Source organism: Cervus elaphus, chromosome 29, assembly GCF_910594005.1.
Source record: "Cervus elaphus chromosome 29, mCerEla1.1, whole genome shotgun sequence".
NCBI lineage: Eukaryota > Metazoa > Chordata > Mammalia > Artiodactyla > Cervidae > Cervus > Cervus elaphus.
This window is the reverse complement of record NC_057843.1, coordinates 16,742,013-16,756,425: the sequence shown is the minus strand read 5'-3', so window position 1 is coordinate 16,756,425 and position 14,413 is coordinate 16,742,013. Positions and strand designations below refer to the sequence as shown.

Below are 14,413 nucleotides of genomic sequence, written 5' to 3'. Positions count from 1 at the left end.
AAGAGGCAAGAGTTTCCCCTTGAAGGTTTGGTGGGAACACGGCCCTGATGACACTTTAATTTTGGACTTCTAGCCTCCAGAACTATTAGGGAATAAATTTCTATTGTTGTAAGCCACACTGTTCATGGAAATTTACTACAGCAGTCCTGGGAAACTATCAATACTACAGTCTCCAACACATGTAGCCCCAACTGGCAGAAGTGAAATAACCAAGCCAATTTTCAGTCCCATTAACATCTGCCAAGAACTCACGGATACATACCTGGCATGTTTCATGAGGGGCATATGCTGGAAGATCACAAAGGAGGGAAAAGAGAAGGGGGAGGCTTTAATTTTAGGCTTAAATGAATTAATTGCCCTCTCTGACTTTACCCCTAAGTACCACTGTGACCCTGGGCAAGCCACTTTATCCCTCTAACCCCAAGTCTACCTCTCAGTGTCCTTCCAACCCTAAATTCTAGGATTTAGAATCTGTACTTCACAGGTTAGCTAGAGGCAGGAGAGTTGTCAGGAAGAAAAAAGCCCCCTCCGCATGGCACCCTATGGCTCTACTAGATTATTCTAGACACCATCCCCAAAACCAGGCATTGCTCAGATACTTTAAAAAAAAAAAAAAAAGCCTAATATTTGAAACATGTGAATTTTCTGTCAAAGAAAAGTCTGCTTAAATTTTTCCATAATAATGCCTTTCTTTGTTATTCATAAATGTTAGGAAATCTTATGACCACATGCAAACTGATAGGAATTTTAAAAAGACACTACCCTTCTTCCTGCCATGGCAATTCCCTTTAAAATTTTTATCCAAGACAAGAAGACATCTCTGTCCATCTCTCACTCCACTCTCACTGATTTTCCAAACTACAGGCATATTCAGATACAGTCTGGGAAGAAATAAATCCACATCTATTCAGTGGGTAAAAGAGAGGGTTATTCTGGGAGGTGACCTCTTCTCATCTGAAATGCTTACCACCATCTCAAAAGTGAAAGTCCCATTAGTGTTCAAATGAACCAAGAGCAACCAAGAGTGGAACAAGGATTCGGGTGGAAGCTGTTCTGATGAACCCCAAACTGAGGGAAGGTTTTTACCGATGGTGCATGTTTACGTACATCCTTATTTCACCAGATGAAGTCTCTTTTCATCAGGGGTCGTTTTCTAGAAGCTCCAATCAAAAAAAAATAAATAAATAAAATAAAAGCTCCAATCAGCCCTGTGGAGGAAGTTACTGTATGCATCACTTGAAGCTGGGCTGTGAAAGACAGCCAGCGGGAAGACTGTCCACTCAGCCTCCCTTAGGGTGATGTGGTAAAGTGACAATCCTTGGAAGCACATGATACAGAGAAGCGGCAACAATCAGGGGAGGTGGGAAGTCACGATTTTGGAACCACTCAGCAATTTTTTCAGCACAAGTTAACACCCAAATTTAAGAAGCAGAAAAAAGTCACCTGGCGGGCTTTTATTCAACAAACACTGATGTCTTTATTGAAGAGGTACCATGCCTACAAAACTGAGTAAGATATATGTCTTGTCTGGAGGCAAAGATGTATGAATCAACCAAATAACGCAGAACTATGTGATACTACCAGCATGGAGGTATGTTGGTGTTCATGACCTAACCAGCCCCGGGGAATCCCAAAGACAAAGCAACGGAGGGAGGAGGGGATGCTGAGTGAATGCTTCGGCTGCCATCTACCATTCTGTGAACTTCTCAAATCTCCCCAGCACCTGACTTTGCCCACCCCGTGTCTCTACACCAGAACTAAAACCACCAAATAACTTCCCTGTCACTGAGAGACACGGCTTCATTATCTTCCCTCAGTCATCCAACAAATAATTACTGAGTACTTAGTATGCGCAGGGTGCTGTGAAAGGCACTGGACCCGTCTGATCCAGGTCTGGTGAGCCATTTCACCCTGGGCTTCATATTCACTAAGGATTTATAATAACACAGATTAAAAAATCATATCATATCCAAATGATATCATAGATACAGTCACAGAGATACAAGTTCCAGGCTTGAATTTCATGGCATATCACAATCTTTATAATCCTGTTTTGGTAATTTTCAAAACATATGTGCAAGTCTCCCCACTCCCATGCTATAGATCAGCAAGGAAGAGGTCCAGGGGTCTCTCCATGTCTGTGGGCCCTGCGGGCATTCAAGAATGAGCAGCGGACAAGCCAGTTGTTAGATGTGTGCTTGCAGAACTTAGTGTTTGGTGGGGAGACAGATCTCAAGCAAGGACCTACCACGCTGATAACTGTGGTTACTGCAAGGGAGAGAGACACGATGGGGGGCGGAGCTGGCAAGCCAGCCTTCACTTTATCTGAAGTGTTTAAATTTTTATAATGTGAACACATCCACCTATTACTTGTGTAGTCACTGTAAGGTTCTATATCAGGTACACCATCAAGAGAAGAACAACCAAGAAAGGACCAGGGGAGAGGCAGACCCCAATGTGGGAGGCAGTGGAAATGGGAGAAACACCAAGTTGTCACAGCGTCAGGGTTGGTCTGGGCTAAAACAGTTCCACGTGACTTTGTGGTGGCCATGGTCTGCACGCCACGTGGAAAGCAGTCCTACGCATGGATACAACAAGGCTTCCCATCTTTGAGCTCCCTACTCAGCTCCATCACCTAGTGACCCCACAAACGCAATGACTAACTTACATGCACTGAGTAATGTAACATGTATGATCAACATGTTAGGCTCACTCTGGTTCAAAACTTGCCTCTTCCTGGAGCGCTATAAATCTTACCGCACAATGCCAAATGCACATGAGTGAGTCATGGCTATCTCGTCTAGACCGGGATATCTCATCTTCACTTTGTCAAACAAATTGTGTCTCACCCATTACCAGTAACCATGTCATCCCCATGTCAAATTCACACAATTCCACTGACAACAGGGCAGCCCTGGTAATCACCTTTCCCCCGATCTAGAGAAAGGGGAGCAGATATCATGGAACGATGCGTGCTAAGTCACTTCAGTTCTGTCCAACTCTTTGAGACCCCATGGACTGCAGTCTGCCAGCCTCCTCTCTCCAAACAAGAATGCTGGAGTGGATTGCCATGCCCTCCTCCAAGGGATCTTCCCCACCCAGGAATCAAACATGCATTTCTTATGTCTCCTGCATTGACAGGTGGATTCTGTACCACTAGCTCCAAACTAGGAAGCCCTATGGAACAATGTTAGCATGTCACACATAGCCCACAGTGACAGACTGGGCAGTTGTCACACACAAATTCTGGAATAAAAACATTTCCTTCCACTGTCATTCTTTTTTACTTTCTCATTGTATTTTGAGATGGAGTAAGATGGCATGGCTTTTATAGAAGAGAGGCATGACCAACACTGATCATCCAAAAATGCTTCTGACCATGACAATTACGTGTGACTGTATGTGTGTGTGGACTATTTTGTCTTCGCATGGCAGGTACCCTCTTCGGAGTGGGCACAGTTGTCAGGGAGGTGCACACAAGTAAAACCAGCACAGAGAAGCACAATCGAATGCCCCTGTGCATGAGGGGGACAGCTAACAGAGGAAGAGTTTCCTGCAGAGGCCTTCATGACTGAGTTGGGTTTCTCTGGTGGCTCAGATGATAAAGAGATTGCCTGCAGGGCGGGAGACCCTCATTCAACCCCTGGGTCAGGAAGATTCCCTGGAGAAATGGCAACCAACTCCAGGATTCTTGCCTGCAAAATACCAAGGACAGAGGAGCCTGGCAGGCTACAGTCCATGGGGTCGCAAAGATTTGGACACGACTGAGCCACTTCACTTCACTTCTGCTCTAAGAGGTCAGTGGAGCTGGCATGGTGTATAGGCTTGCCAGGTAAAATATAGGACACCCAGTTAAATTTAAATTTTAGATAAATAATGAAGGATTTTTAGTACAGGTACATCCCAAATATTGCATGGGTCTTCTGTACTTTTATTTGTTAAATCAGGCAATTCTAATGGTGGAAGAGGTAGACAACATGCATGTCAATCATCTTTCCTTTCTTGTCATGAATATTGTCAACATCATCGGCACATGAGGAATGAGGTACACGCTATAACAAAGACCTAGGAATTACTCCTGTACCCAAAACACTCAGAACATGCTTGCTTCTTCAACCATGGATGCCTTGAGATCATGGACTTATCTTACCCCTCCTTCTTCAAGGACTAGCCCAGTGACTGGCATGTAGTAGATGCTAAAAATAAGGTTTTGAATAAATGAGGATAAAATGTGAAATGACAATAAAGGGAGGAAATTTGAGGTAAGGGGGGGTAAGGTGACAAAACTGTACCTGACAGAAAATACAGGGACCTTCAAGGTGGTGGACAACAGCCAAATTTCCAGCCACCTCCATCACCCACTGGTAGAACCTATCAGCATAGAAGTTCAACTGAACAAACTCTTAGCTTGGATAGTACAACGAAACTGTCTCAAAGCAGTAGGAATTATGCTAAGTGCCCTGAGTGGGTAGAGGTGGGGGCACACAGAATTGGGAGTTCAGCACTTATACAATTATTTACTTTAAAAAGCCAAAATTAAAAAAAAAAAAAAAGCCAAAATTAAGGAGGACAAAGCACTGTAAAAGCCCAAAAGAGGAACAAGCCGTTCTACTGAGACAATTCAAGAAGCTTTAGGAATAAGAAGTAGTGTGAGGGATGGAAGGAGGTCTGGCCTTCAGAAGACATCGGCATTTTATAAACATATATTTATTGTTATGCATACATACACACAGAGTTTATAAATGCATAGTTCATACTTCTTAATTATTTTTCTTAATGTTTGTAGCATATATACTTCTAGATTTTTTTCTGTACATATATGTATGTGTTTATATTTAACAGACTCTGTATACTACCATGTAAACTTGCTTTTAAGCTGCAAAGCTTGTCCATCCAAGTAACCAAGTATATTCCCACAGCATAATTTTGAATGCTTGCACAGACATTTTCTACTGATGATTTACTTAACCAAGTACCTACTGCTAAACATTTTAATTGTTTTCAGTTTTTTGCTGTGATGAACTTCCTGACAGGCAAGTCCTTAAAGACATCCATCATTATTTCTTGGAGATAAATGCCTAGAGGGAGAATTGCTGAGTCAAAGATCATGTACGTTTTTAAGGCTTTTGATATATATCACCATTTTGCTCTCCAAGAAGTCTGTGTCAGTATATAATCCTATATAAAAGGTTTCATTTTCCCAATTATTTTTCTAAGTTAGTCATCCCACAAAATACCTCTGCAAAATCAGAGAGCATATAAAGTAACATATGTAGTAGGTTTTCTTCTCAAAATAAATCAGTCCAAAAAGCCAGGATTTTAAGAAAGCTCACTTGTCTACAATTAGTCCTTGGTGCAGCCAATTAATTCAGACATGAACATTTTAAGCCAAATTTCCAGTCAAAGTCTGCCATGCTTGAGGAACTGTGGTTGCTCACCATTCTAAAATGACTTTATTAAAAATTAATGCATTTCTTTTTTTTTTAAGGTGGTAATTAAAACTAGCCTTCTTTAATGGCATCCCATTTCAGGTTCCTGGAGGAAAAAAATCCATTTCCTTTGACCATACCAGAAGAAGCTTAGCTGGTCAAAGAAAGTGAAAATCATAAATGGTGGATAGCCCTCATTACCACAGGAATATTGGTCCAGGTGTGAATTAGTTTGGCTAACGTGGGTGATCACCTACTCACATACCTCTTCAAAAACAAATCAGAACAAAAAATCTTTACAGCACACAGAACTTCTCAGCAAGAAAGAAAGTTAAGCTAAAGTTTTAAAATACTGCTAAACCACATCTAAAAGTTTAGATACTACAAGAGAGAAGTTAATGAGGCAGAAAAATATTCCCCAGTATATAAGCCCCCAGAGGATTTCTAAGAATGAGATCAGAGGCATACAAAATGCTAGGTGGGGATGGTAAGTGCTGGTTCAAGCTTCACTATGGGAAAGGACAGCTGAAGAGTGCCAACATTTTCTAGTGGCAATACAAAACTAAGCTGCTCTAGTCTTCTATGTGACAAGTGCCATGCTCAATGATGCACTCTGGTTTTCATCTTTCTTGAGACACAAAAAACTCAAATAAAAGAGAAAATATGCAAATACAGAAGTTTAACAAGACTGGAAAAAACCTCAACCATGTGATGTTCTAGTGGCCTTGCAATCAAATAATCATATTCATTTGGTCAATGTCTATGATTAACTCCATGAGAGAAGAGGTTTGGTTATAGGGCCAGGTACAAAAAAATATTTTCTTGGAGGATTGCTCTCTCTTATGTAACAGTGTTGGGTGAGCAAGTGTATAGAATCGTAGCTTTCAGGGCTTTCTGAAAGTCTGCATCTGTCTTGTGCTGACACGTATAGTACTGGGATGGATCATCCAGCCATCGATGGTAACACAATCATAATGTTCTGCTCACTTTTCTCAAAAAAAAAAAAAAAAAGCACTTCCAAAGTCAGCATAGTCACCTCAAATCAAAAAAGCCTCAGAGGCAAAGAAGCTGAAATGCTGAGTACCATAAAATGATGAATGCAAAAACTCCTCCCCACTGAAGATACCCAGGTGGATAAAAGGCACACGAAGGGATACTTCAGACCTAAAACCTCACTGTCAACCTCTGAGTCTTGTGGATTTTCCACCTCCATGGGCGAGGGAGAAAAAAATGAGCAGCAAGCCTGATGGGATTTGAAAATATGTGTGGCTGGCACGCCTCATGGGTCTGTTCATCACTGGCATCCTCTCTCTGGACTGTAACTTACTCAATGTTCGCCTGAGGAGAGTCACCTGGCAGAATCTGAGACTTCTGAGGAGGATGAGCAATTCATTTCCTATAGAGTGTCTACAAGAAAGCAAAGCTTTCAAGTTGCCCCAAGAGATCCTTCCACACAGCCAGCCTCTGAAGAGGAACATCAAGGAGGCCTTCTACGAAATGGCCAGACAAGCCTTCCACATCTTCACTCAAGACACGTTCAAACCCACTTGGGAAGAGACACACCTAGGCCAAGTCCAGGTCGGACTTGATCACCAGCTGCGGTACCTGGAGCAATGCTTGGAAGAAGAGGAGGATGGAAATGAAGACACAGGAGAGAGGGAAACGCCTCTCTCAGCCAGAAAGGAGACCCTCAGGAGACCCTCAGGAGCTCCGGTCCTCCAGCCAGGCAACCTAGAACTGAGGAGATATTTCAACAGGATAGACAGGTTCCTCAAAGATAAGAAACGCAGTCCCTGTGCCTGGGAGATTGTCTGAATGGAAATCAGAAGGTGCTTCTACTTCTTTCAGAAACTCACAGCACTACTCAGGAGGAGATAAGGTATTAATGTATTCTAAGAATTAAAATTCTGTTTCTCTCCAAAATCGTCTTTTCCTTCTCTTCCTCCTTCATCTTCTTTTTAAGGCTTGTTGTGCTGTCCCGTGGCTCCCCTTGGCTGGATTATTGGTGGTTTGGGTAATGGTCATTTTTTTCCTGAAGTTTGGCCTTGCAACATCGGCCACATTCACCTCTCCAAACAAGGTGATGCCTACCACCCCCTGGGTGATCAAGAGTCTTGTTAGGAAGTCCTGAAGACAGTTTTAGAGGAGGACTCGCCCTCCCATCTTCTATTCTCTGTTCTTCTTTCCTTTTGCTCTTGCTTTGCTCTGTTGCTTTGAACTCCCTCAAACCCATGGCCAGAGGACACGGCTCAGAGAATCCTGCAAAATCTAACACCTCAATGACTTAACTCTCTTGCTGCCAAGATTGTTTATTCTAGGAAAGTTCAGCATGTTAAAAGAGCCTGTACAAGGTCCCATAGACTTAAAACCATTCCTGTCTCCCTACTCTAAAAAAAAGAAAATAGAAATTTTGGACCCATTTGCTTCTCAGCCTGGTTTGGTTAAAATGATAGAAAGTTTGTGGGTTGGTATTTTATTACTGTAAGAGAGTGAAGATCCATCATGATATTAGATGGTTGAATGAGATGACCATTAAAGTCTCATTCAACCTTTAAGAGCTTATGATTCTAATACAAAGAGCATTGTTCGTTCCCAATACATATTATGCGATTTTGACACTTAAAAGCATGAAAAATACTGCAGAAAAGTTTAATATCTGTCTTTTTTTGTTTGTTTTCTACCTGAAATGAAATACCTATGGTTAGACTATGGAAGAATTTCACACTGGATTTTTCCCAACTAGAAGGCCACTTTCTTCTTGTTAAATAAACTAATCTTCTTACTAATACATGACACTTTAATATACTTTATCTTTTTGAAAGTTATTTTGTGCGTAGATTACCCAGATTATTTACTTAAATTTTCTTGCATGGCCCTTCATCTGTATTAATTCACCTTATAGTTGAAATGAATTTTCTCTACCTTTCTCTCTCCCTTCTACCCCATTTCAGAATCATCTATCTTCAAGCAAGAAGATTAACAGACAGATTGTGACTACCCAAATGCATCACAGAGGTATCCAGTTCAACTCTTGGAAGGCCTTTATTTGCTATTATTTTCATAGCATGATGCTAAACGGTTTAGACTCAAGATTCATCCATAGTTGAATAGTTGGATAGTTAAACTCCAATATAGTTATACTGAGAAAGTATTAAAATAAAACTCAGTTCAAAAGTTAGAAGAAATGTTTAAAAGAACAAGAACTAGTTGTGGATCACAGTATACTGGTTACCAGTAGAAGGATCAGACAATAAAACAACTTTATATCATCCATTTAGTAACAGTAACTCATCAGTAAGTGTTGTAAATTTTTAAAAAGCATTACAAGCTATAAAGGAATTGGGACATGCAAGCTACAAAGCAGAAGGTATACATTTGATATTTTCCATGAATTTCTCTAGTAATGCCTTTGCATGATCTCCTTAATGATTCTCCTGGGACCACGTCAGTTACTTTAGCAATTGGTGGTTGCAGTCTTGCCAAATGTTTGCAATAATGCAGAAGGAAAGAAAATCAGCACTTCTAATCAATAAAGCTTGTCTGATTGTACCAGCAGGGGCAGAAGTCACAATGGGATGCTTTTATTAAGAGCACCACTAGTCAGAAAAAGGAGAATATTCTCACTGAAAAATAGGTAAGGACACAAACTGGTAACATCACAAGAAATACTAACAGACAATATGAAAAATGTTTACTCTCATTTGTGATTAGAGAAATGTAAAAGAAGGTAATAAGATACTCCCCTCTCATCAGTCTGATAGATATTAAAAAAAAAAAAAAAGAGTGATAATGTAGAGTATCAGTACAGAAGAAAAAAATCCTGTGTATTGATAGGTAACTGGCACAAGTTTCCTACAGGACAATATAGCAATCTTAAATGTCATAAAAAAAAAAGTACATTCACCCCTTAGACCTAGTTATCCTATCTCCAGAAATTTATTCCATGTAAACAATTGGATAAGATTGTTCAGTCGAGCCTTATTTATAACATCCCTCCTCCTTCTGTTTTAATTTTCACCTCTCTGTATTTTTTATTTTTTCTTCAATGCTGGGGAGGGTTTTCTTCTAACTCTAAAATTAAAGAAGTCGTAGAAGTTTATCTTTCACTATAACTACCCTGTTTTCCTTACTGGAGTAGACTGGGACAGACATTGCCCTTTCACTTCGTTAATGATGCTTTTAGACCCTTCTTGAGCAAGCCAGGCGCTTCCTGCTTTTCTAGTGCTGCTGCTGCTAAATTTCAAAGGAATCCTTCCTTGGGGATTATTTTCATAATGAAGTATTTGTAAAGTGCCTTCTGGCGCTTCTAAGATTTTGCTTTCTTTCTTCTGTGGGTCCCACTGGTAACATCCAGAAATTACTGGAGAATGTGTTGTGTGTGTCCTCTCTGCTGACTTCGTCTCCTTTGTTTTTCTTTATTAAATGGAAGCTCAAAAGTTCCAACTCTGGAAGAGCAAACTCCTGACACTGTGCAGAGGCACAGTCTCTACTTAAAACCTTCCAGTAGGTACAAGATCATAGGTGGTCATACAGAAGCTTCCTCCCTGCCCTGGCTTGGGGCACAGATCAAAAAGCGAAGGATAAAAAAAACAAGAGCCTCCCTGAGCTTTCTTGGGAGAGGCACTGACTGTATGTCGGACAGAAAAAGCTAACATTAGTATATGTAAGGCTATGTGCAGGTATACATTCCAACAGGTGTATACACACAGTCTCCCCTCACCAGCTAAGCAACTCTGGGGGCACCATCTGGGGACCCTGCCTCTGAGAGTGGCTACTATGTTTTTGCCCAAGTTCTATCCACTCCCCACCCCCCACCCCCCGCCTCCGAGGCATAGTTGATTTACAATATTATATTAGTTTCAGGTGTAAGTCCCAGTTCTTTAATAACCCTCGGTCATTAGGAATAAGCACCACGTGTAAGCACACAACTTGATAGGAAAGGCAGAGTAATAACAGGGTCGTTATAATCGCACCGGCGCGCTCACAGGGGAATTCGGTCCCCAGACACAGCTTCGCAGGGACGGGAAACGTCTGCACAGTCAGTCCTGGGTCCTCCAGGTCTGCTCTTACCAAACGTTGAGAGGGTACCCGGGCTTTAAACTTGGAGCGCTGTGCGAAGTCAGGACCCCAGGTTCATTCTGGAGGGAGCCACTTCACGCCTATTTATAAGCAAAGTCTCCAGGCTTCCCAGGTTATTTCTACATCTCCACTAGTGGCTCGGCGGTATAGAATCCGCCTGCAATGCAGGAGACTCAGGAGACCCGGGTTCCAGAAGGGGACCCTTCCCGACATGGGCCGGGCAAATCCTCTGGAGAAGGAAATGAAAACCCACTCCAGTGTCCTTGCCTGGGAAATTCCATGGACAGAGGAGCCTGGCGGTCTACAGTCCACGGGGTCGCAAAAGAGTCGGACACGGCTGAGCCCAGCTCTGCACACACATCCTCCTTAAGGAGGGCGGCTCGCCTGCCCTTCGGCCCTTGGACACTCACAGCCTCAGTCTCAGAGCCTTAGACGTAGCTGTTTGCCTACCGGACCTGCCCTGATCCCGTCCCACCGCCTGGCAACCGGCCAACCACACGCCTTTAGGCGGAGATTGGAATCCACTGGAACTCACAGGAAAAAGGCACCCGGGACTCGGGCAGCACCTCGCTTCCACTCTCCCGCGAGCGGCACCTTCTGGATCTGCGCTCCGCAGCGCGCTAGGGATAAGATCTGAGAAGTGCGCCCGGGGCCACAGGCAGCCGAGGAGGCGGGGAAGGAACAACTTTCCCTCCGCCCTCTCACCGCAAGGCCCGGGTGGGGCGGCCCCGCGGGGGTCGGGCTCCTCGCCTTCCCCAGGCAGGCTCCCGGGCGCAAGCCGGCGGGGAGGCTGGCGTAGCGGGGCGGGGGAGGAGGACAAGAGGGGCTTCCTTGTCTCCCGAGCCCCGCCAGATGTTAGAAAGGCGAACAATAGGGGAAACGCCGAGAAACAAAAGGCCATTCGCCTCGCTCTCCTTCGGCTCTGTCGCGTGGTCCCTGCGGGGCGGACGTCTGGGAGGGGTCGGGGAGGTGGGTGAGGGGGGATCTTGAGAAGTCTGGGGTGTCGGTCTGGTACTTACTTGCCAGGCGCCGGGGGTCGGCCCTGTACCCTTCCAAAGGGGTCCAAAGGCAGGGAGGAGCAATCAGAGGAAAGTTGAAGGGTTTTCACCTTCTTCCTGAGTGCAGGGCAAGGGAGGGGCTGGGATTCCAGATGTTTGACAGTTGTTGGCCCAGGGGTTCCGAAGGATTTGTACGCCCTTTACACACCCTCTCCCGGGGCGACCCGGCCGACGCTTTGGAGTTTCCCCTTCGCAGCCCCCAGCCGAGCCTCCGCCTTCAATACCAAGACGCCCTAAACGTGGTCCCCCTGCCCAGGCGCACTTTAGTAAAAGTTTGTCTTCCCGCCACCCACAGTCCAGCATGCACTCTGCAATCATCTGCGATCCGGGATGGATTCGGGGACAGAGTCGTGCCCGCCCCCTCCTCCCCGAGAGAAGAACGAGTCCATTGATAGATCTTGAAAAATCAAGGCCCCGGAGCCCGAGGAGGACTCTCGTTCCAACCCGGGAAGGGAACGGGAGGAGGCTGCCAGAAGCCAAGACGCGGGCAAGGGTCTGAGGCGGATTCCAGCCCCGGAAGCAGGCGGAGGGCGGGCGGGGAAACGGGGTCCGCCGCCTCCAGCCCTCCTGTTGCACTCGCCCCAGGTGCGCCCCGCACCTCTAAACCGCCCGGGCGCGACCCGGCGCGAGCGGCTGCGAGCTGCGCCACCTCCCCTCGCTCGGAGCGAGCTCTCACTCACCGTGGGGTTTTACCTTCAGCCCCGGGGCCCTGTCGGCTCTCCGCGCCGGGGCAGCTGCAGGCGGCGCGAGAGGAAGAGGGTGAGCTTGAGGCAGGAGGGGCGACGCTCGCGGATCCAGCGAGGGGCTCCCGGGCCAGCGCGCGCGGTTTCAGCAAGCGCGCGGGCGAGCGAGCACCGGGCTCCAGCTGCCGCCGCCGCCGCTCCAGAGCAGCCCCCCACCGGCAACCGGAGCGCGGCTCTCTTGCAAGGGCGCAAGCGGAGCGGGGACCCCCTGGCGGCCGCCTTCGGAATGGCAGCTCCCTTGGGAAGGGACGTCAGGTCGCCTTCGGGTCATCGTCCCTCCGGAAAGAGGTGGGGAATGGACAGTCTGAACGGGGCTCCCAGCCTTGTGGAAAAGACATTGACTCTCTGGCCAGGGCGGGGAGGAAGCTATCAGATCAGAAAGGATGCGTTCTGGACCCAGCATGGTCACATCCACGCACCTAGAGAGAGGGAAATTGCTTACCTTCTCCAAGATTTCTCCAAGATTTTTTGACTTGTTGAAAATTGCTATGGACTGCCGGACAAAGAATAGCAGTAATCATTGGAAAATACTTCGAGATTCTAGCAAATTCACTAGAATAAGCTGAGAGTAATGAAATGAGCATGGACCTTGAATCCCAACCTACAGCCTGCCCCTTTCTCTTTGTGTGATCTTGGTCTGTGACCTCTAAACCTCAATAGTCTCTGTAAGTTTGGAAGAGCAGTGTCTACCTGCAAGGGTGGTGCTAAAGGATAAACTAAACACAGAAAGTATTCTTTGTTCATAGTGGAGTCATTATATATAAGTCTCCCGAGGCAGAAAAAAAATGGATCTTCCATATCTTTTTATTCCTTGTATAATAGCATCTTCATCCACATTGACTGCAAAGTATACCAAATGACGAGGTATTGCATTTTATAATTCTCAGTACACACTTTAAAGAAGTTTAGAAATATATTAAGTAGAAACTAGACTACATAGAGAAATATCCCTCCCCCAAAAGTGGTTTCCACAACTACCAAGTGAGAACCTCTAAGCCCACACTTTGTGTTTTGTTTTGTTTTTAATAATTTAATTTTTGCTGCACGCAGGCTTTCTTTAGTTGTGGCAAGTGGGGGGCTACTTTTCGTTATGGTGCACAGACTTCTTATTTGGTGGTATCTCTTGTTGCAGAATGCAGGCCTAAGGCTCCAGACTTCAGTAGTTATGGCACATGGGCTCAGCAGTTGCAACTCCCAGGCTCTAGAGCACAGGTTCAGTAGTTGTGGTACATGCTCTGAGGCATGTGGAATCTTTCTGGAACAGGAATTGAACCTATGTCTCTTATAGTGGCAGGCAGATTCTTATCCACTGAATCACCATGGAAGTCCTCTCAGGCCTCTTTGATAAGGGCACTAATTCTATTCACAAAGGTCCCTGCCCTTGTGACCTAATCACCTCCTAAAGGCCCCACCTCTCAACACCATCATCTTGTGGATTGGAGTTCAAACATATGACTTGTGTTTGGGGGCGACGCAAGCATTCACTCTAGAGCATCTTGGGTTACATCTCTTCTCCAAACCAGGTTTTGTCAGAACCCTGTATTGTACAGAAAACCAATCCCATCATGAATTGAAGTAGATATTGTTTCCCACTGACTGTTTATTATTCCTTATGCATATGTGTCTTAGGTTGTTTGGAAAAGTATTCTAAATGCAAAGAATGGGGGGAGGGGAGTGGGAAGGATTCAGATATCCAAAGTTCACCCACACTGATTGGATCCTCTCCATCAGACTCACTCACACTGCTGTCTTCCCCATCTCTGGGAAGGGCCGCTCCAACCTGTCAGTTGCTTAAGGCCCCTGTGGAATCATCTTTGACTTTTCTCCTTTTCTATTCCACCTCTACACTATCAGAAAATCTCACTGATTTTATCTTCAAGAGATACCCAGAAGCAGATCTCAGTCCACCACCTCCCCAGTTACCACCATGGTCCAGCCACAGATACAGGCATCCCGGAACACTGCAATAGCATGCGACCTGGTTCCTCTGCTTACTGCCTGCCCTGCGTCGGCTTTACTGTCAATATGGCACTAGTGTCGTTCCTTTAAAATACACATTGCATTTTGTCACTCTGCTGCTCAAAAATCCTCCTGGGCCTTCCTG

At 45.1% G+C, this 14,413-nt stretch overlaps 2 protein-coding genes across 5 annotated transcripts in view; one reads left to right on the top strand and one right to left on the bottom strand.

Annotated features, from left to right (window-relative positions):
- MOB3B (MOB kinase activator 3B) overlaps nucleotides 1–12,450 on the bottom strand; it is a 215,045-nt gene extending 202,595 nt beyond the window's left edge. Inside the window, exon 1 of one of the 4 annotated variants that reach the window (XM_043890605.1) lies at nucleotides 12,247–12,450. The gene's annotated coding sequence lies outside the window, so the exon portion shown is untranslated. Of the gene's footprint in view, nucleotides 1–11,043; nucleotides 11,156–11,527; nucleotides 12,183–12,246 lie in introns of those variants that run through there. The other 3 variants (XM_043890609.1, XM_043890608.1, XM_043890607.1) reach the window with 3 other exon arrangements.
- IFNK (interferon kappa) lies at nucleotides 6,711–7,244 on the top strand. The gene has a single exon (XM_043890610.1). The coding sequence runs from the start codon at nucleotides 6,711–6,713 to the stop codon at nucleotides 7,242–7,244; it is 534 nt and encodes a 177-aa protein (XP_043746545.1).
- Nucleotides 12,451–14,413: the final 1,963 nt, after the last annotated feature.

Excerpts from the sequence above, each read along its gene's own strand:
- IFNK (XM_043890610.1), top strand. The coding sequence starts at position 6,711 with ATGGGTCTGTTCATCACTGGCATCCTCTCTCTGGACTGTAACTTACTC.